The sequence below is a fragment of the Carcharodon carcharias genome, chromosome 4 (genome assembly GCF_017639515.1).
Source record: "Carcharodon carcharias isolate sCarCar2 chromosome 4, sCarCar2.pri, whole genome shotgun sequence".
Classification (NCBI taxonomy): domain Eukaryota; kingdom Metazoa; phylum Chordata; class Chondrichthyes; order Lamniformes; family Lamnidae; genus Carcharodon; species Carcharodon carcharias.
Window position 1 is genome coordinate 71,929,853 of NC_054470.1, and position 23,636 is coordinate 71,953,488.

Genomic DNA, 23,636 nt, shown 5'->3' on the forward strand with positions numbered 1-23,636 from the left:
GACTACACCATCTTCCTCCAATGTCTCTCCACTGTTGTCAAGTTTATTGAGTCTGCCTTCACTTGTTTCCACTCTTACCTATCCAGTCGTACTAGACTTCCAGCACTGGCTTCTCTTCCCACTACCATACAGCTACCTCTGGAATTTTCCAAGAATTTATCCCTTCCTGTTCCTCGTCGACATGCTGCTCCACGGTGACATCTTTCAAAGATATGGAGTCAAATTTTACATTAAAAATACATGAGTTGGGCTGGGTTTGGGGGGGGTGGGTGGGTTGGTTGGGGGCGGGGGGGGGGGGGGGGGGGGGGGGTGGCCAGGATGGTATGTGTGGAAGTTCAAGTCCCAGAAATCTGTTTTCCACCACAACCTACCTCCAACCTCCCTGGTTCCAGCTTTAACTGAAACTGGACGGTGGGCAGGCGACTAATCCCATCCAAGGAGGTGGAATGAAACTTTAAATATGATAATGAGACAGGAGCCTCAGTGGCATTCAGGTTTTGAAATTAACTGGTTTCATGAGCAATTAGGAACTCAGTGGTTCCGCCAAGGAAAGAACTTGGTGGATCCAGGAGGTAAATGCCTTCACGCCTGCTTCCTGGATCCAGGCATCTGCCTGAGGAACCTTTACAATTCAAAAACTCAATTCCCCTGACCCTGGAGCCTCCAATCTTTCCCCCACCCAGATCCCAACATCCTTACCCACCAGCAGGCCCCGATTCCCCTGGGATTGACAGCCTACCCAATTGACTGTTTCCATCTCCCCCACCATCCCCTCAAGATCAACCTTGCCCCCTCCCCTATTGACCCCCATGCACAACACAGAATTACATGATGGTTATCAGTGACTGGCTCCCCACCCAACTGTAGGCCCAGCCTGTCATTCCATCTGGCCTCCAAGGTAAGAACTGATCCATGAAGTCAGAGAGACACTGCAGAGTTAAAGCTCCACAGCATGTTGGAGAAATCCTGAATAGCCGGTTTCCTACAGCATTCTGGTGAATATATACCCTGTGAATCAGGTCAGTAAGAGTTCTGCCCTTGGTATCATGTTCCACAAGTACACTGATGACACCACTCCACCTTGACCCTTTCACTACCTGAGTTGTCAGCCTGCTTGCACAACATTCAGTCTTGGATGAACTGCAATTTCCTCCAGTAAATATTGTAAGACCAAAGCCATTGCCTTAGGCCCTTGCCACAAGCTTCATGCCCTCACCTTAGATACCACTTTTCACTCCACCCACTGTCTCAGCTGGAAATCAGCTATTCACAAACTCAGCACATTGTTTGACCTTGTATCTTCTTCCTCGCAGAGATTCCATTTCTGGCAGCAGTCATGGCCTCCTCCATGATGCTGCTGCGTAGCAAGAGCTGTCGGCCTCTAGTGAACCGGCAGCTCTTGGTGGCTGGGAAATTGTCTTCCAGCGTCCCAAGTCTGGAAGAAGGCCTACAGCTGTCCTCTTAACTGCCTGATGGGTATAAGATATGGCAAGCCTTCCTCCTCAGAGCTGGTGTGGATGTCTCGTTGCTCTTTCAGGCAACGAATGAGACACCCGCCAAGAACAGAAGATTTTGCCCTGTATTGACAGTGGATAGACAGTGAAGCCTGAGTTATTGCACCCGGGTTGGGGGTGAAGAGTCAGGAGAATTCCCGGAAGTTCCAATTTGCATTCCAGGGGAGGGGGGGGCGTGCAATGGAAGTTGGGCTCGGACGAGGTGGAGGTGGGCTGGGCGAAAAGGCTGGCCTTGGTGATCAACACTCTGATGCAGCTGCAAAAAAAAAAAACAATAAAACAGAAACAGCCCTCTATCCTCTCATGCCCCCCACATACTCCCTATGCCCCATCCATGCCACCTCTTCCACCCACCCCACGTCCCTTCATACTTTCCATGGCAATCTGATAAACCTCATAATTGTAACAAAACTGTTCACTGATGTTGCCTACCAAACCACCCCATTGTATTAACGATATCAGCAGTTCAAGGAGAAGGTCCACCACCATCCTAATTTTTCCAGGGCAATCATGGCTGTATAATAAATGTGGCCTACTCTGTGAGACTTACATCCAGAGAATCAAAATCAAAGAAAAATAGTTGGCCCGTAATTTGACGCAATGGGTACATATTGGTGGAAACACTGAATTTCATCCGCAAACACTGAATTTCCATCTTGATAAGCACAAGAAAAAGGATGTGCATACCAGCTAAATGCAATTTTTCCTCCCTCAAATACCAATGTAGGAGTCAATGGGGCTTTGACTTTTATACAATGGTTTGAGATGTGTTTGCTTTACAACCAAAGAGGCAGCATTAAATTAATAAGAGCTTGGAGAAATGTGTTATTCGTTTTCTAAAGTACTGAACGAGTTTCTGTTGCAAAAAGCATAACGGCCAATTTTCCACTTGGATGCCGAAGAAGAAAGCATTGCAATCTACATTTCACGTTGTACACAACAGAATCAGTAGATAAATAACATGAACTGCATCAACCTTTGTTAGATGTTATGCAACAGGTGAAATGAAGTGAAATTTCAAATATGAGAAACAGATTCAGAACTATTAATTGGTAACCAGATTGAGAGAGTCAATGTTAAAAAATCATATCAACTAAAGCATTTTAAAGCACTGGAGATTTGGGAGTTGTACCCCCAAAGGCATGCTTTTCGAGGCCAGGCATTATTAGAGCAGGTGTTTTTAAAATTGCATCTATTACGCTGTTAATTCTTTCTGAGACTACATCTTGGCCCACAAAATACAATGCATTACCATGAAGTTAAAAATAAAATGAGCTGTAACTATTGGTTCGTGGCTCACTTAAGAGTTGCAATTGTATAAAAAATACCCAATTATGAACATATTCTGTAATGATCTGAATCTCCAGCATATAGTACGTGCAACAAAATAAACCATAATATGGATTTAATAAGGTTAAAATCACTTCCAAAAACACTAAGAATAAAGGCCATAATGTCTGTCAAATTCTAAAGATGCTTTTTGCTTTGAACAGAGAATTTATTTTTATTTAAATTTATTCTCAGAATGTTCCTGGCAAGTTTATATTTATTGTGGATCCACTGTCATCCCAAGAAGGTGGAGGTAATAGTGGCCAGCCTTCTTCTTGAACTGTAGTTCAAATGCTGAAAATGCTTTCATGATGCTCTTATGGAAGTCATTTACTTGGACACTTCTCAAATGAATCGTGAGCACTTTTAGCCACATCTCTCTTGACAACGTCCAATCTATGCAAGAGATCTCACAACCAGAAATGGTGTTGTGAAACATAAAATGTGGGCAAAAGCTCTTTTGCAAGAGTTGCATAGCTGTTTTTCTGTTGCTCACTACCATGTAAATCCGCCCGCAATGTAAATAACGCACACAGCACAGGGCACCCCAGATTATTACTTCTCCTTGAAGGGTTCCTACAATATAAATCTAATATTAGTTTCTCATCCCACAGAGACCAGCCATTTCACCAGGGAACCCCTGAGATGAAAGCAGCTAATCAGTAAACAGCTCTACTGAAAACACCAAAGACCAACATCCTCTGCTGGAACACCAATCAAGTAGTACTCAAGCTCACAAAGTGCAGTGTTAGCCTAGAATCTTTTTTAAATATCATTCTCGGGGTGTGGATGCTATTGCCCATTTCTAACACAGCTGAGTGACTTACTAGGCAACTTCAGAAGGCAGTTTAAGAGTCAGTCACATGGGAGTGGAATCACATATAAGCCAGGCCAGATAAGGACAGCAGATTTCCTTCCCAAAAGAATATTAGTAAGCCAGTTAGGTCTTGAAGGAGTGCCCTGAGGGTCACCAAGGCAGGGAAAGGATAATGAAGTGAGGGCTAAGGGTGATGGAGGGATGGTCAAAAGTGATTGAGGCGGGGTGCAGGGTGATGACATTCATTTCCAGGATCACGGTGCGACTGTCCACAGGCATGGCTGTGACAAATGAAGAGTTCTCTGGAGTAAAGCTTGAAGATGGAGTTGTCCATAGTGGGGTGGGTGGAGACCAGGGTGTGGCCAATGCCAAGTATAGAGGTCCCCATTGCTCATTACAGTGGGAGGGCCTTAAAGACTGCTGACCAGAACTTTGCCAGCCTTTTGTTCACAGTTTACCTCAGGCAGCCAAGATGAGTCACATGCACCCGGTGTTTCTGCTAGCTCTGGTGCAGCTTGAGAGGAACCAGCAAAGGATGGCCCACAGACAGGTGCAACAACGTCCAGAAGACCAACAAGGGACACCAGGATAAGTTAAGGCAGTTCAGGATGCTGCCAACCAGAGGCCACTGAGGCACCAAGCACTGTAACTACTTGCAAATGTCAGAGGTAATGTCAGAGACAACCAAGGATGTCACAGGCTTCCATCATTCACCCAAGTCAGTTCCTTCAGGATGGCCCATGTCCTTGTGGATTAGGAGGCAATCCAATGCCAACAGCTTTAAAAGTAATTGTAGCATTGAATTTCTATGCCTGCGGGGTTCTTTCTAGGGCTCTATGAAGGTGTCTAGCACCTTGAAATCAACCACCACTGACAAATAATTCAGGGGGGTCACCAATGCTCTGCTGAGAAGAGCTAGTGATTTTGTGCAATTCACCAGAGACCCTGAGACAGGCAGCCAGAGTTGTAGGATTTGGTGCTATTGCAGGACTTCCATAGGTACAAGGAGCAATTGATTGCACACATGTGGCTCTAAGAGCTCCCTGGGATCATCTAGCAGCCTTCATAAATCATAAGGGGTTTCACTCTTTCAATTTGAATCTGGTCTGTGATCACAAAAGAATCTTTCACGTATATACTCACTTCCCAAGGAGCTCTCATGTTTACATCCTCAGTCACTCTCAGGTACCACAACTGTTTTCTCTACCTTAGTGACTGCAGGGGGATGCGCCTGGGTGACACCTTACAAAACCCACAAAGCCTGGGTACCTGGTTCCAATGTAGAACCCACTTGCCTGGATAAGTGCGGCTCCAATAACACTCAAAAAGTTCAACATCATCCAGAACAAAGCAGCCCACTTAATTGGCACCCAACCACCATCTTAAACATTCACTCCCTCCACCACCAACACACAGCGGCAGTAGGATGAACCATCTACAGGATGCACTACAGCAACTCATCTCGGCTCCTTCGACAACACCTTCCAAACCAGTGACCTCTGCCGCCTCGAAGGACATGGGAACACCACCACCTGCAAGTTCCCCTCCAAGACACCCACCATCCTGACTTGGAACCACGTCGCCATTCCTTCAGTCACTGGGTCAAAAATCCTGAAAATCCCTTCCTAACAGCACTGTGGATATTCCAACAACACATGGCCCACAGCGGTTCAAGGCAGCAGCTCACCATCATCTTCTCAAGGGCAATATGGAATGGGCAATAAATGCTGGCCTAGCCAGCAACACCCACATCCAGTGAAAGAAATTTTAAAAAGCCCAGCAGAGGCGAGGTATAATGCCTCTGATGCCTTAACAAGAACAACCAACAGAACAGACCACTGGACTACTGAAGGTAAGATTCCCTGCCTGGACCGATCAGTTAGAGTACTTCAGTATACGCCAAAGAGAGTCACCAGGATCACTGTGTCTGCTGCACCCTACACAACATCGCACAGGAAAGATGTGAAGAATTTGCAGATGGGGAGTTAGAGAAGTGGATGCCTCCTCAATGAGGAAGAAGAGGAAAAAGTTGATATTCATGAGGGAGCAAATGGTGCGGTTCCACCTGCAGATGCCTGGACGATGCAGCAATGTGCTGGACAGGCCTGTGACACCCTGATCGCGTCCAGATTCCAGCCAGAATGAGGCCCCTACAAGATCTCTTGATCCCCTCACAGATTGGCTCACTCCCTCCAGACCAATGTAAAGGTCTGTGACATCTGCCGTGCGTAATGAAAAATGCTGCAGGCCCTTGGCCTGAGCAAGCCCAAATGCATGGTTCAGTCAAATCCACACACGCTTCTGAATGGCAAGTCAGTTGTCCATGTTCAATGACACATGTCCAAATACTGGCAAGGGCCTTGTTAAGAATCCTATGTATACACCTGTAATATACAGAATGCTTTAGCTGCAGATGATGATAAGACAACAGCTTGTAATGGATGCTAAGGGGGTGAGCACCACATCCTAATCCTCCAACCAGGATCCAAACCCCCAAAACCAAGGGGTGACAAATGTCGAAAATTACAGGTCAGAGGTGACACTACCTCAGAGGCCCCGCATCACTGAGCCAATGAGGTGCCACCTCCTTAAAAGCCCCATCAGTTAGCAAAGCTCCAAAAATCATGAATATTCAACACATATGAATAATGTGTTTCAAACTATATATTTAAATATAACTGAACGCATCAACGAAATGACTGGACCCCATGAAACCTTGCTGCTATTATGATTTTTTACGATTACACCTTCTAGCACTATGCCTTGGTGCTAGCCCAACATCTGCAGTTGAGGTGGAGGCAGCCTGCTGAGTGCTTTCTCCCATTGCCTGAGATGATCTTGGCAACCGTCCACTGGTGGTCTGAGGCCTAGAGGGCTCCGGCCTGCTGAGGGACTTCTGCACAGGTGCACCCTCTTCCATCTCACCTGCTGGAGGCACTGGGGTCACCGGCAGAGGGGAGAAGGAATGCAAGCCCTGAGGTGACATCCCCAGAGCAACTTGCTGGCGCTCCTCCTCCCTATTGTTGGATAAAGGCACCTCCCTGAATCCTGAAGAAGGGGCACCTGGAGGGAAATTGAGGTGCCTCATCCCACTCCCACCAAGCCATCGCTGTATAGAGTCCATGGCAGAGCGACAGGATGCAGGTGCGAACGCATATCCGGCAGCCACTGATTGTTCGCTGGACTTGGCTTTCCAGGGCAGTTGCTAACCTCTCCATGAAAGAAGACAAGCACTCGCATGCCAGAGCCATGACGGAACTCAGCACTTAGGGGGACTCCTCCACCTTTCGTTCAAGTCTACACATGGTTTCAGGCATCTCCATTAGATTTCCCCTGCCAGTCTCAGTATCTCCTTCAAGTGTCTTATGGCCATTTCCAGAGGCACACCATTAGCACGGGCCTGGTCTCCAGCAATCCTCTGGCTGTTAGGGATCTTGGATATCACATTTCCATCAGCTGCGGGGACTTGTCTGTGATGTGCTCCCAGATTGTGACCCCGAGCCAAATCTCGAATGTCTACCCACCGAGATGCGTGCCTCTGTGCTGGTGGAGGGTGCAGGGGAATGATGTGAAGGTACATCCTCTGAGCGTTCTTTGTCATTGTCCTCAGAGAGAAGGTGGAGCTTGGTGCAGGCTGGCTCTAGCATTTCACCTTGCTGCAAGGACCTGCAATGGAAAATACAAAGAATTAGCTTGTGGTTCTGCACAATCCCTTTTCCTATCAATGTATCATGTGTATTTCCTGTCTGTCCAGTTCTCAAAACCAGGTTAGAGGCAACTCACTCAAATAATTTGAGACTCCAGCCTCTCGGTCCACACAGGAGCACCCAGCTTGCTCACCTGCTAACTCAGGAATCTCTTCTTCAGCAGGGACACCGTCACCAGCCTTGGAGCACTCTCTAGTGTTATGCACTCTTTTGTCCTGCAGGCAGACAGAAGGAGCGAGTGTCATCTCAATGGGCACCTTACCCCTTAATGTGTATACATGCCTATGAAATCTGCTGTGCCCTCCCTAGTAAATGTCCCACACACACACACTCTGGCTCCCACACATTCAGCCCACATGTTCCATCCGATACTGAGGCCTGGAACCCCAAACACCTGTCTAGTATTCCTCTCCACTTGCACAATAATATTGCTTGATGCCCTTATGAATGCCACACTGGAGTGACTACACTGTGCCACTTACCCTCACAGAGCGAAGGAGGTTGTTCATTCTTTTGCAGCACTGGAGCCAGTCTTGTTTGTGGAGCCCCCTGCCACTCTCTGCTGCCACCTCTGGTGGGAGGGCCTCCTGCTGCCATCACTGGGAAACAGAACCTCTCACTGTTCACAGCCAACCTGGAGGAGAACCGGCAGGGAGGCATCACTGAACTGTGGGGCCACTCGTTGTCTGTGCTAGGACATAGAAGGTGATCGCAACCAACAGATAGGGAGATGGCAGCACTTCATGGTGGGGTGGAGGGGATGGCACGGTGAGGTAACAGATCAGAAGTGGGGGGTGATGGCAGCAGTTGCAGTGATCAGGGCGGGGGCTGACAGATCTGAAGTTGGAGTGGAAATCGCAGCACTTCCAGGGATTACAAACAGATTGATGCTGCTGGATGGTACGCAGTAGATGCCTGTCGACATGTCGTTTAAATATGGTGCCCAGAACTTCAACCATCGTCAGGTAATGCAAGGGATGTTAACTTCCTTCCCACGCCCATTACCTCATCTCTGCATATCTAGCTGGCTGGCCGCTGCCTGATTGTGCGTGACCAGCCATTCTGCATCCAAGCTGAAGTGCTGCACACTTCCAGTCCCACTGTCAGGAACCTCGACTTGAGAAGATGATTCTGCCTCAGACCTCTGGATTTTTGTCCAATAGCATAACTACTATACCATTGTACTGTTCTGAACTGCAAAACAAGGATGCTCTGAGTAATCTATAGATTTCTTCCCTGAAAAATATTAGTATCAGTCAGCCCACAACAGAAGTATAAACAATGCATACAATAAACATGTCTTTAAAAAGAATTTTGTCATCTGCACAATTTACGCGCCTTGGTAAATCAAGAGACATACAGGCTACACTACACCCACTTGCGCACAAGATCACACAGCCCTCAAGTGAATTGAAAAGGCATATAGTGACCGAGTACCATGGAATGATGCTACACATGGCACAAGTCAAGTAATTTCATAGTAGATTACTACAGGCTAAACTGGGAGCTGGGAAAAGGAGAAAGACAAAGTAAAAAGGAGTTACAAGAAGAATCAGATGGTTACAGCACAGAGTAAGGCCATTCGGTCTGTCATGTCTTTGCTGGCCCTCTGAAGGAGCAATTCACCGAGAGCCACTCCCCTGCCTTTCCCCCATAGCCTGTGCATTCTTCTTTTTAAAATAATGATCCAATTCCCTTTTGAATGCCTCAGTTGACCCCGTCTCCACTGCACTCTCAGGCAGTGCCTCCAGATCCTAACCGCTCACTGCATGAGAAAAATGTTCATTTCGCCTTTGGTTCTTTTGCCAATTACCTTAAATATGAGCCTTCTCATTCTCAATCCTTCCAATAATGGGTACAGTTTCTCCCTGTTCACTCTTACCAAACCCCTCATGATTTTTAATATTTCTATCAAATCTCCTCTCTGCCTTTTCTTCTTTAAGGAGAACAGTCCTGACTTCCCTAATCTTTCGACGTAACTGAAGTTCCTCATCCCTGAAACCATTCTTCTGAATCTTTTCTGCACCCTCTCTAATGTCTTCCCATCATTCCTAAAGTGTGGCACCCAGAACTGGACACAATACTCCAGCTGAGGTTGAACCAGTGTTTTATAAAAGTTTAACACAACTTCCTTGCTCTTGTATTCTATGCCTCTGTTGATAAAGCCCAGGATACTGTATGCTTTATTAACCATTCTCTCAACCTGCCCTGCCACCTTCAATGACTTAGGCACATATACACCCAGGTGCCTCTGCTCCAGCACCCCCTTTAGAATTGTACCCATAATTTTATAACATCTCTGTATTCTCCTACCAAAATGAAATACTTCACACTTATCTGATTTAAATTTCACCTGCCTTTGGTCCACCCATTCCACCAACCTGTCTATGTCCTTGAGGTTCTACACCATCCTCCCCATGATTCACAATACTTCCAAGTTTTGTATCATCCACAAATTTTGAAATTGTGCCCTGTACATTAAGGTCTAGGTCACTAACATATATATGAAGAGCAAGAGTCTTAACACCAATATCTGGGGATCTCCATTATAAACTTTCCTTCAGAAAAACAACCATTCACCACTACTCTGTTTCCCATCACTTAGCAAATTTGTAACCATGTTGCTACTGTCCTTGTTCACAAGTCTCTTGTGCAGCACTTTATCAAATGCCTTCTAGAAGTCCATGTACACCACATCAATGGCTTTACCCTCATGAACCCTCTCTGTTACCTCTTCAAAAAACTCCAAGTTAGTCAAACACAATTTGCCCTTAATAAATCCATGCTGGCTTTCCCTAATTAACTTGCGTTTGCCCAAGTGACTATTAATTTTATCCCAAATTATAATTTCTAAAAGCTTCCTCATAACTGAAGTTAAACTGATTGGCCTGTAGCTGCTGGGTTTATCTTTACAGCCTTTTTTGAACAAGGCATTAACATTTGCAATTCTCCAGCCTGCTGGCGCCACCCCTGAATCTGAGGAAGATTGGAAAATTATGGCCAGTGCCTCCACAATTTCCACACTCAATTCGCTCAGGATCCTTGATGCATCACATCCAGTCCTGGTTCCTCACCAACTTTAAGTACAGAAAGACCTCCTACTTATTAATTTTAAACCCTTCAATTGCCTGAACTACCTCCTCTTTCACCATGATGTGGGCAGCATCTTCCTTGGTAAAGACAGATGCAAAGCATTCATTTAACACCACAGCCCAGCCCATACCTTGATGTGTAAATCCACTTTGTGGTTACTAACTGTCCCCATTCCCTGATTTGAAAAAAGGCATGAATGGAACTGCATTTGAGAGGCAGTGAGGTGGCTTGCTCAACATTGGCCTTAGCATTATTTTCTCCCCAGATGAGAATATAGAGAAAGAGGCATATTCCGGCATTTGGCACCATGGAACAGCCTGTGGATGTGAGGATTGGCAAAAGAATGCAAATGATTTATTTCTTTCCTTCTTAGTTTGAAACAATTCAGACAGATACCCCTTGCACCTTTCAACATTTTCCCAGCTCAATTCCATAGCTTGAACCTCAGATATATTCAGGAGCAGTCTAGCCCACTATTCATTGTGCACGTCTAACATCTGTTAGCTTTAAGAGGAAAAAGGATTATTAAGAGCATATAGAGGGCATCAGTAGTGAAAATGGGTAGCTTTCAAGGAGACGTGAAGATTCCATAGTGCTATTTCAAAAAGCGGGCGAGTTCTCCGCAGTGTCTGGTCATTATCACATAGTTGTTTGTGGGATCTTGCTTCCACATTTTGTATAATTGTTAAAGTTGTACCAGTGCCAATGAAGATAAGCACTTTCGGTGTTGGCTTGATTTAAACTGTGCTACTCTGTAGGCAGCAGGATTTTGTCATTTTAATCAATAAAATGATTAAAGAGGCTGCGTGCTATAATAAATAGCAGCCATAAATTTAGTAGTTTAAATTTTGCAGGTTATTTGTTTTGTTTCATTCCCTCAGTTTCAATACTTTCCACCAACTTACAAGATAATTGTTGTGGTGATTAGCAAGTCAATGCTACTGTTGCTGCTGCTTGTAGCTACTCCTAGCAGGAGATCTGCTGTTGTGGTACGTGGGGCCAGATTTTCACCGGAGATTGATTGACTCTTTAAAAATGGCAGGCGGGTCCAGGTTCCAAGATTTCCCACCCCATTCCCGCACTGAGATATTTTTGGGAGTGCCTTTAAAGTTTGCGGGCTGCTTCCTGTCAGAAGCCTGCATTTAGAACTCCTGACCTGGCTGACTCCATTGAAAAAGGTAGATATCTCTTACTCCTCCGCAAGTTTTAATGGATTTGGGCCAGGTTTTTAAAGAGTTGTGGTTCATGGCCCCTTAGATTAGTCATGAACCCAGTCTGCATGAGGGTGCCCTTTGAAAGGTAAGTTCAAAAGGTCCCCCTCATGGCCCTTATGCCAAGTTACACCACCACCACCACCGCCCGCCCCCCCCATCCCCTCAGGCCCCTCATGCCCCCTATGCTATGATCTGCCCTTTTATCCATCCCCTATGCCAAGCTCTGACACTTCACTTTCTAGAACCAATGAACATAAAGCTTTGAAAAAATGTATTCCATTGATAAATCTCTCCTATGGGGAAAAAAAAGATCTGGACTGAAAGCTGATCATCCAGGCCCTTTGAAGTTTCAAAAACCACAAACACTTCAATCCATGTCCTTATGTCAACAAACATTGTGAAATTGACCACAGAGATCAGAAAGCCTGAGCTGTCATTCAAACAATGTTTACACTGGGGAGTAAATGTTCTGTTATTCTAATAGATGTCTGTGCTCTCAGCTAAGAAAACACCTGCACCCCAGCGTAAACATTTTTTAAAAACAAAAAACTGCGGATGCTGGAAATCCAAAACAAAAACAGAATTACCTGGAAAAACTCAGCGGGTCTGGCAGCATCGGCGGAGAAGAAAAGAGTTGACTTTTCGAGTCCTCATGACCCTTCAACAGAACTAGGTGAATCCAAGGATTCACCTAGTTCTGTTGAAGGGTCATGAGGACTCGAAACGTCAACTCTTTTCTTCTCCGCCAATGCTGCCAGGCCTGCTGAGTTTTTCTAGGTAATTCTGTTTTTGTTAAACATTTTTTATGCTGGGATGCAGGTTTTTTTCTTAGGAGAGATTTATCAATGGAATACACTTTGAAAAACTTTTTTCTACACATCCCACTTTACAATGTGATGTTCAATTATTCTAGACAGCGTACTATGGGTCAATGGGCATGAAAGTGCCAGAGCTTGGCATGGGGGCATGAGATGGCATGGAGAGTGTTCGGAGGGTGAGGGTGTGAGGGCCTTTTTTTTTGCCACTGGGACAAAGTCCCACAGTTCCAAGCAGGCCCTTTTAAACAGGCCATCTCAGCACCTGGCTGCCCATTGTTGCCTCTGCATTTCTTTCCAGGTCGGCTGGCCCAACTTTGGTTTGTATCTAACCCTTGGCAATGAAGATCCCAACCTGCCGGCCACTTTCTCCCAAGGCGGTGGAGAGGGGTCGAGCTGGGAGTTTCCTTGACTCCCCCCACCCATCTCAAGGATGAAAATACAGGGCCGCCATGTTGGTCTGTCAAGCACCACTCTCTCACATCCACTGCAACTCATCTGCAACTGCTCCGTGACATCCATCACCCAACCATGCCTAGGCCAACCCCTCTTCCTGCTGCCCTACACTTTGCTCTCTATAAGAGATCTCTGTAGCTTTCCAGCTCTGATCAAACAGCTGAAATACTAACATTTTCTTTTCTGGATGTCACTTTTGAGAGTTATTTTTATTCTTGCTATTTTAAGTAACTCTTCATTGGTCTTGTGATCTGTATATGGAATTTTTAACACACCTCTTAGCATTCCACATTTCAAAGGCCTCTATTTTCTTCCATAGATCTTTATTTATGATCCAGGTTTCTGAGGCATATGGGAAAGTGGATAGAAAGTAGCATCTTATGAGATGTTTCCTTGTTACAAGTTTGCGTTTTCTTGTTGTTAACACATCCTTCATCATCACAAAATTACTTCTGGCCATCTCTATCCTTCTAATTTCAGCATTGCACCTACCATATTCTGTTCTCATTTTTCTTAAATAGACAAACTTATCTACCTGTTCCAGCAAGACACCATCCACTTCAATCTTCACTCCAGTTTCTTCTAATGTATTCCTTCTAAAAACCATTGTTTTTGTCTTTTTGATGTTCAGACTCAATCATTTCCTAAACGTCTAGGTTTTACTTGATCTATGATATCTTGTAGGCCAATTCAGGGTGCCATTTCACACAAAGGGACTGAAATAAGTGGCCATTTTGTATTGATCAGTCATGAGGCCATTTGCATCAGTGAAGTATAAAAAAAGGATTGATTGTATAGCTAAAAAGTGAAAATATAGATCCATATAGCACCTTCTATAACCTCAATCCCCCAAAATGCTTTACAGTCATTAAATATTTTTGAAGCATGGACACTCCAGTAATGTAGGCGACACGGCATACAATTTGCTTACGGCAACGTTCCACAAACAGCAATTAGAAGATGACTAGTATACTTATTTTAGTCGTGCTGGTTGAGGGCTAAATATTAGTCAGGCCAATGGAAAATTGTTCCTTGCTGTTCTATGAATAGTAGCATGGGATCCTTTGCGTCTACCTGCAGAAGCAAAAGAAGCCTTGCTTTAATATCTCATTCAGGTCTGCATTGAAGTATCATCCTAGATCATGGGCTCCAGTCTCCGGAGTGGAGCATGTTCCCATGACCTTTTGACTCAGAGCTACGGATGAAACCAATCTAAACCAAATGATTTAAGAGCAGATGTGCATACAGGAACGATCAGCCTAACACTACAGGGTTAATGTATCTGGAAGGATATCAAGTTTAAAGTTCGAAGGCCTCTTGGTCAAACTGTTGAATCTGTATCAAACCTAGCCAGTGACATCAGAAACTTGTAAACAAGCCATTGAATAAATATTCAAAATTGCGATTCTCAAAGCAAAAATATACAGTCTGGGCAAGTGAGTTTCTGCTTTAAGTAAACCCTTTAATTCTGCTGAACAGTGATTAAATGGGTCAGTAGTGATGTTTTAACTTTAATAAATCCAGATAAAAATGGGAATATTTGCCAAGGCTTCAGTCTACAGAAGCTAGCTTTTAACCAGCAGATCATGCAATTGTGAAGCATGTTGGAAATACAGCATGTGACCATCTTGGCAGAGACCAGTGACCACGTTTTAAAAAAAAATCTGAAATCCCAGTTATTTGCCAGAAGAATGAAGCCACAAGTTCCATGGTCTAAACAGAAAATCTTATTACACAAGAGTCAAACAAAGCAAATACTAAATAATATCTTAGAATACCTCCTATATTCAATGCAAGTTAAACGTGAATTAACAGGCAAATTGTGGTCAATTATTAACTATAAGCTTAACATTAAATGAGTTACAACTAAGGCAGTTCTTACAAATGGGTTTGGCAGTGCACACAGCAGCCAAATCATCAAACTCAGTCACAAAGTCCTTCAAAACTCTGTCTTCCTTACGAAGAGTTTCAGCTCCTCTCCTTCTAAGAGCTAGTCTGATCCTCAGCCGACAGCAGCGCACAATCAACCCGAGTTCCATGGGTACGGTCTTTACCACAAATAGCACATGTCTGCAGAACCTCTTGACTTGGTCTGGATGGTGAAGATCCACCAAGGTTAGCTTCAAGTAACAGAAAGAGCTGCAGCAACTTATTCTCTGCTTCTGGATCTGGACTCTGTCGCCTTCAGCTTTCCTGTACTGCACCAATGGACTCATCAACTGCTACTACTAAACTTACATGGCTCTGCAGGGTAAATAGAACTGTTCCCACTCAAGAGACCATCAAGAACTAGAGGGCACAGATTCAAAATAATTGGCAGAAGGAGTAAATGTGATGTGAGGAAAATTCTTTTCACCCAGAGTGTGATTGTTCGGGCCACTGTTCGAGGAAGATGATGGCTCTCCGCTTCTTCCTCGAACAGAGGCCCGAACAATCCCCATCCACCATTACTCTCCTCCGTCTGGCTGAACTTGTTCTCACACTGAACAATTTCTCCTTTAACTCCTCTCACTTCCTCCAAATAAAAGGTGTGGTTATGGGTACCCGCGTGGGCCCCAGCTATGCCTGTCTCCATATGGGGTATGTGGAACATTCCTTGTTCCTGTCCTACTCCGGCCCCCCTCCCACAACTCTTTCTCTGGTACATCGATGATTGCTTCGGTGCTGCTTCATGCTCTCATCTGGACCTGGAAAAATTTATTAATTTTGCTTCCAGTTTCCACCCCTCCATCATTTTCACATGGTCCATCTCTGACACATTCCTTCCCTTCCTTGACCTCTGTTTCAATTTCTGGTGATAGACTGTCCACCAATATTCATTACAAGCCAACTGACTCCCACAGCTACCTCGACTACAGCTCCTCACACCCCGCTTCCTGTAAGGACTCCATCCCATTCTCTCAGTTCCTTCGCCTCCATCGCATCTGTTCTGATGATGCCACTTTCAAAAACAGTTCCTCTGACATATCTTCCTTCTTGCTTAACCGAGGCTTTCCACCCACGGTGGTTGACTGGGCCCTCAACTGTGTCCGGCCCATCTCCCGTGCATCTGCCCTCACACCTACCTCTCCCTCCTAGAACCATGATAGGGTCCCCCTTGTCCTCACTTATCACCCCACCAGCCTCCGCATTCAAAAGGACCATCCTCCGCCATTTTTGCCAACTCCAGTATGATGCCACCACCAAACACATCTTCCCTTCATCCCCCGGCAGCATTCCACAGGGATCATTCCCTCCGGGACACCTTGGTCCACTCCTCCATCACCCCTTACAACACATCCCCTCCCACGGCATCTTCCCATGCAACAGCAGAAGGTGCAACACCAGCCCCTTTACTTCCCCTCTCCTCACTGTCCAAGGGCCCAAACACTCCTTTCAAGTGAAGCAGCATTTCACTTGCACTTCCCTCAATTTAGTCTATTGCATTCACTGCTCCCACAGTTTCCTCTACATTGGAGAGACCAAACGCAGACTGGGTGACCGCTTTGCGGAACACATTTGGTCTGTCTACAAGCATGACCCAGACCTCCTTGTCGCTTGCCATTTCAACACTCCACCCTGCTCTTATGCCCACATGTCTGTCCTTGGCCTGCTGCATTGTTCCAGTGAAGCTCAACGCAAACTGGAGGAACAGCACCTCATCTTCCAACTAGGCACTTTACAGCCTTCCGGACTGAATACTGAGTTCAACAATTTTAGATCATGAACTCTCTCCTCCATCCCCACCCCTTTTCCAATCCCCCTTTTTTCCAATAATTTATATAGATTTTTCTTTTCCCACATATTTCCATTATTTTTAAATGTATTTCCATCCATTGTTTTATCTCTACCTTTTAGCCTATTTCGATCCCTTCCCCCACCCGGGCTATCTGTACCTTACTCATCCTGCTTTCTACCCTTAATGTCACCTATTAGCGCATTTCTTAGATAATATCGCCACCTTCAACACCTCGTTGTCCTTTTGTCTATGACATCTTTTGGTTATCTCCACCTATCACTGGTCCTTTATCCAGCTCTAGCTGTCCCACACCCCTTAAACCAGCTTATATTTCACCTCTTTTCTATTTTTCCTTAGTTCTGTCGAAGAGTCATATAGATCATAGATCATTTTTGTTTCAAATCATATAAAGAGCTTGATGTTCCTTTTAAGGTTTTGATGGCTGGACTGTAGGTGGGCACTGTAACTTGGTGAAAGCTTGCTGGAATCAACCTGCCTGTCATTATTTGCCTTGGTGCTGAAGCTACTTTCAAAATCAGAGGAACCTTCTCTGTCCACATGCATTGATTAACAAGCATTAAATGAAAAGTTCATCCAGTTGTTAGAGGAAAAAAAATAATGTTCACAATATAGCAAGGTGGCCAAAAATTCGTTTTATGCTGACATGAAATGTTTGCGACTGTCTGCTCCACCCGTCAATGGGGAGACTGCTGCACGTCAGGAAAGTCATTTTAATACATTTGCATCTAATTATAAGCCCTGCTTACTGGAATCATTCCCACCCCCCATCCCCGTGTCAAATTTATCACCCACGTCAGCGTGACTTCGGAACGGTGTGCTTCACGACTACCTTTAAAAGTTCTGTCGAAGGGTCATGAGGACTCGAAACGTCAACTCTTTTCTTCTCTGCCGATGCTGCCAGACCTGCTGAGTTTTTCCAGGTAATTCTGTTTTTGTTTTGGATTTCCAGCATCCGCAGTTTTTTTGTTTTTATATTTAAAAGGTGTGGACCTGGCGACCTGTACTTCGAGGGGAACTTGGAGATGAATGCACACAACCTTGTGCAGCAATCACGGGCATCAGTAGGAGCTGCTATGCATTCACGGGGGGCACAGGGAATTTGCTTTTTCCTGGCTGGCTTTCAGTACAGTGCCAGGGCAAGGGCTCCGCTGCAGGTCAGGCCGATGGCTGGGTGGGGAGCAAGGCAGCACAGACTGAAAGAAATACTCAAACACATGCCAGAGCGGGTGGGAGGAGGTGGGGGTGAGGGAAGCGGCTGTGCACTTGGAAAACCTTGTCAAAAGTGGCATTCTTCCACAGCTGAGATCATTCAACTACAGCTCTATTGACATACTTGGAGTCCGGCCTCTGAAACTTTTTTGCCCACTCAAACAACACGAAAGCATGAGTGCCACCGAATGCTCCAGAACTTTTCACCCCTCGCACGCAGACTGAAAATTAATGTTTGTTTTTGGGGGCAGCAGAGCAAATGGCCAACTGGGCAAGTTGTAGAATTCCATTGCGAAAGGTGGCCACACCGCAGTCACTGGTGAAGGCACTCACAACCCTTTGCAATGTCTTTATTAAGGTTTGGACCACCATCCATTCAAACAAGCAGTACAACCTTGCAGTGTGGGTTAGGAGAATGCCTGCACCTGGGCTGAGAGCACGGCATGAAGTCCAGTGGCCAAGGCTGCCGCCAATCAGTGAAGTGGAGTGGGTCGGCCAAAGAGCACACTACACACTGGCCATCCAAGTGGTGGCCAGCACTCCCCTGCATGTGTGAAGAGGCCTTCAGACTTAAGAAGTTCCTAGTACACCTATGCTAATCCACCCATCTCTCTCTTTGATCCTGCAGGAGGGGACTGAATCATGGAGCCTAGTGATTTAGCGGTATGCCTCATGGCTTACCGAGACCAGAGAAGAAGTGGAGGTGCCAGGCTCAGCAAAGGGAGGAGCGCCTCCGTCAAGAAGAAGGGGCAGCAAGGCCTGCAGAGCACAAAGCTGAAGATCCACAACTTGCTCATAGGTGCCTTGCTGGACCCAGGGTCTATAGGCAGCACCCGTCATTTCTGCACATGACTAAGAACCTGTGTCGCTGAAGACTGTGCATATCTAGGGAACTGGTCAGTCACCTGCTACAGGATTGGGTGCCACAGGGACATGGAGGGCATCCACTGCCAGTGGCCTTGAAAGTGACCGCAGCACTCAATTTTTACGCAAGTGGCTCCTTCCAGGGCTCCACAGGTGACCTGTGGGGATATCGCAAGCCTCTATGCACAAGTGTATCCAGGAGGTCACGGACACCATCTTCGCATTCCGCCTGGGATCAGCAAAGCCTGGAGCAACAGCGCTGGGATATGTGCAGACTTCTGGTTTTCCACAGGTGCAGGATGCCATTGGCTATGCTCACATGGCGCTTAGATCCCCATGGCAATAAGCAGTCAACTACATCAACCGCAAGGGCTTCCACTTGCTGAATATTCATCTGGTGTGCGACCACCACAGACGCAACCTACAGGTCTGCACACAATTCTCAGGAAGCGTCCACGACTCCTACATCCTTAGCAGGTCTCAGATCCCTGACATCTTCCAGGGTCCAGAGAGGCTGCAGGTTTGGCTATTCAGAAACACAGAGGACGTGACTGATGATGCCTGGGCAGCGGCCTCGGACTGCAGTAGAGTGACAGTATAAATGAGGTTCATGCCATGACTGACTTTGGCAGAACAACCGATAGCCATTTCAAAAATGAGGTTCCGATGCCTCGACAAGTCAGGTGGATTACTGCAATACGGTCCCCAGAGGGTGTCGCACATCATCGTTGCTTGCTGCACACTCCACAGCCTGGCAATGCAACGGGGGTAGGACCTGGCTGAGGAGGAGTTGGAGGAGCTACACATATCCTCCAATAAAGGAGGACGTCAAAGGGGATGATGATGATGTGGTCCTCGAAGGTGAGGATACCAACGATGAGGCAACTGCACGAACCAGATGAGACAGGTGCACTTGGGAGGCCCTCATAGCCGCAAGATTCGTGGAGGATGACGATAAGATGCAGTGAGAACAATCCTGACACCTTCACCTTGCATCTGTGAATGTTTGACTCTTGTGTGGCTGATGGCAGTGCACACACCACCAGTGCTCAGATTAATGTCATGAAGAAGCAGCGGAAGCCTTAATAGTCACTAGATTCCAGGGGAATGACGACGACATGCAGTGAAGACACTCCATAGATCTTCACATAGCCTCTGTAAATGTCTGACTCCTGTCTGGCTGAGGGCAGCTCGCTTGCGCTGTGATCAGGGTCATATCATGGAGAAGCATATTTAAATCTTTAAATGCACCTGATGCTTTGTCAGCCGATCCTTTCAGGGGCAAAGATTCACCAGTCACAGATGCCAACAAAATAGGGACCAGCCCGACCTCAAAAGGTACTGAGAGCAGACTAAAAGGATGATACAACTCTGACACCTATCCACAACATTCTGGCAGCAGTAACAAGCACCATCGAGATGCAGGCTTCACTAACTTGTCACTTTGCTCTGAAGGCTACACACTGCACAGGGAAGAGGTCCTGGACTGAGACACCTGCCTTTCTTTATCTTGTGCAGGAATCAAAGATTCACTTCTGAATGATAAAAACGCTGCTCAACATAACAAGGAGCCATAGGCAGGGAGACACTCTTGGGAGTTTATTTAGAATAGTGAACATTCAGTACAAGTGATTAACACTCGTGCCCTGGCTGCGCAACTACACCTTCTTAACTTTCCTAATCTTGTTGCTATGTCTTGGTGCTCCTCACAGTGAAGATGGAGACAGGCTGCTGACTGCTACGTCCTGTCTGTGAAGACCTTGGCAAGCATCCCCGGAGAGCCCGACCTGTGGAGCTGGAGCTGCTGGGGTCACAGGAAGAGGGGATTCGGACAGGCCGGACACACCCGGAGTCACCTAGAGGGATGGCCCCGGGGGGGGTACACCTGCTGATCCTCCTATGGGTGCCCGAGGGCCCCTGGCTGACTCCTTGAGGAGAAGGGGAAGCTGGAATGAGATTGAGCTGCCCTGCATCCCTCTCATGTTGACACTGTTGAAACCAGTATTGACCTCAGTGCGTTGGCATGGCGGCACTATCACCTCAAACTGAAGGTGGACGGATGCCTTCATCATGCCTTGCAATCTGAGGAGTCCAGTGGACATCCCTTCCTGATGATCCAGAGCCTGCCTTCACAGCTCCAGCAAGAGGCATGACCGAGTCCAGAGGCTCCTCATCTGACTCGGACTAGCAGATTTCTGGCCTCCAGCAATCCTCCGAGTGCCGGAGGCATGGGAAGTCCCTGCTGCCGCCTGCTGTGGATTAGACAATGCAATGTGCTCACCAGATTGTGACCCCGAGGCTATTCTAGAATTAGATCCCACTGAGGTGTGTCTTTCCATGCTGGTGGTGGGTGTGGGTGAGTGCTGTGATGGGTCTTCAATGAAGGCGTCATCTGATTCTTCTTCAGAATTGTTGAAGAGTCATACAGACTCGAAACGTTAACTGTGTTCCTCTCCACAGATGCTGTCAGGCCTGCTGAGTTTTTCCAGGTATTTTTATTTTTGTTTCCCTCTTTAAAGTGCCTGTTGTATGTACTTCCACTATCGTTACAGGCAGTGCATTCTAGATCATAGCAACTCACTGCATAAAAATAAACACACCTCCCTCTGGTTCTTTTGCTTATGATCTTAAATCTGTATCCTCTGGTAACCACCCTCCTGCCAATGGAAACAGTCGCTACTTATTTACACTATTGAAGCTTCTCAATTTTGAACCGCCATGTATGGTTAACAAAAGAAGTTAAGGAAAGCATCAAACTTAATGAAAAAGCATATAATTGTGCGTATAACTTGCATTAAACCTCCATTTAGTTTTCTCTGCTTTAAAGGAGAACCACCAGAACTCCTTTAGTCTCTCCAACGTGACCAGTTATGTCTGACATCCATGAGTTGCTCTTGCATGCATTTCATTGCATTGTTTAATATTTTCCTCAGTCACACAAGATTCATAGTTATCAGAGACTTTTGTCTGAAATCACAATGGCATGCTTCTGAACAAGCTTCTAAACAAAAATGGCTTCACACAAATGCTTTGGTTAGGCAAAAGAAGATGTTTTTGATTAAATCAAGTGTGACAATATGTAGACTGGCTACACATGTCAATAATACTCAACCAGCAAGAACAAAGACATGTTGGAATTTATGAAAGAAGAACTGAATAAGGACTTTTAGCAATTACAAATGCTTTAACGGATTCATGTTATTTTATTACACAGTATATAATACACTATAGTAACAACCCCATAACAATGACCATAACGTAGGACAAAGTATACAAGAAAAAACACTGGGTGCTTGTGATAAGAGGACAGCAATAATCATGGGTGATTTTAATCTACATATAAACTGGAAAAATAAGATTGGCAGTAGCAGACTGGATGAGGAGCTCATAGATTGCTTTCGACATAGTTTCTTAGAGCAGCACGTTCTGGAACCATTAAAACAGAGCAGGTTATATTAGACTTGGTATTGTGTAATGTGACAGAATTAATTACCCCAGGATAAAGGCACCCCTAAGTAGCAGCGACCACAATATGATTGAATTTTTCATCTAGTCTGAAAGGGAGAAGAATGGGCCTGAGACTAGTATTTTAAACTTAATTAGGGCAACTATGTGGGCACGAAAGCTGAGCTAGCTGAAGTGAATTGGGATACTAGGCTAGGGGATAGATCAATAAAGAAGCAGTGGCAGATATGTTAAGGGGATATTTCAGAATACTCAGAATAAGTATATTCTTACTATAAAGAAAAATTCTAAAGGGAGGAACCACCATACGTGGTTAACAAAAGAAGTTAAGGAAAGCATCAAACTTAAGGGAAAAGCATATAACTGCGCAAAGACGAATAGCAGGTCAGATGATTGGTCAGAACGTAAAGAACAGCAGAGAAGAACAAAAAAGAGAAAGAACTTGGAGTACGAGAGGAAGCTGGCTAGGAATGTAAAAACGGATAGCAAGAGTTTCTGCAGGTACTTAAACAGGAAAAGAGTAAATAAAGTGAGTGCTGGTCCTCTAGAGAGTGACAATGGGGAGCAAATGGCAGATGAAATGAACAAATTTTTGCTTCTGTCTTCATTATAGAGGATACAAAAAAATCATTCCAGTAATAGATGCAAATCAAGGGGTGGAAGGGAGAGGGGAGCTTGGTGAAATTGGAATCACTAGGGAAGCAGCACTGAGCAAACTGATGGAGCTGCAAGCTGACAAGTCTCTGGGTCCTGATGGTGGCTAATGAGGTAGTAGAACGTCTGTGTTAATTTTCCAAAATTCCCTAGGTTCTGGAAAGGTTTCATCAGACTGGGAAGTAGCAAATATAACTCTATTCAAGAAGGGAGAGAGGCAGAAAACAGGAAACTCTAAGCCAGTTAGCTTGATCTGTCATGGGGAAGGTGTTAGAACCAATCATTAAGAAGGTTATAGCTGGGCACTTAGAGAAACTCAAGGTAATCGGGAAGACTCAGCATGGTTTTATGAAAGGGAAATCACGTTTAACCAATACATTGGAGTTGTTTGAAGGAATAACATGTGCTGTGGCTAAAGTAGAGCCTGTGCTGTACTTGGATTTCCAGAAGGCATTAGAAAAGGTGCAACATCAAAGGCTGTTGCGGAAAATAAAAGCTCATGGTGTAGGAGATAACATATTAGAATGGATAGAAGTATGTCTGGCTGGCAAAAAAGAGAGTATGCATAAATGGGTCTTTTTCTGATTGACAGGGTGTGACAAGTGGAGTCCTGCAGGGGTCAGTGCTGGGGCCTCAACTTTTTACAAGTTATATCAATGACTTAGATGAGGGAAGTGAAGACTTGCATGTGACACAAAGATAAGCAAGAAAGTATGGTGTGAGGAGGACATAAGGAGGTTGCAGACTGATATGGATAGGT

At 45.5% G+C, this 23,636-nt stretch overlaps 1 protein-coding gene across 9 annotated transcripts in view; it reads right to left on the bottom strand.

The window, feature by feature from the left end:
* LOC121277021 (tetratricopeptide repeat protein 39B) overlaps positions 1 to 23,636 on the bottom strand; it is a 151,761-nt gene that overhangs the window by 115,948 nt on the left and 12,177 nt on the right. For 2 of the 9 annotated variants that reach the window (XR_005942783.1, XM_041185886.1), the window contains exons 1-2: positions 7,501 to 7,576; positions 7,185 to 7,326 (exon numbers count right to left, since the gene is read on the bottom strand). The exons of 3 other annotated variants lie outside the window; for them this stretch is intronic. Coding sequence is in view for 5 of the 6 variants with exons in the window: in XM_041185886.1 (XP_041041820.1) it covers positions 7,185 to 7,307 (123 nt within the window). In the remaining variant the exon portion in view is untranslated. Of the gene's footprint in view, positions 1 to 7,184; positions 7,327 to 7,500; positions 7,578 to 23,636 lie in introns of those variants that run through there. 4 more of the 9 variants (XM_041185880.1, XM_041185883.1, XM_041185885.1 and 1 more) reach the window with 4 other exon arrangements.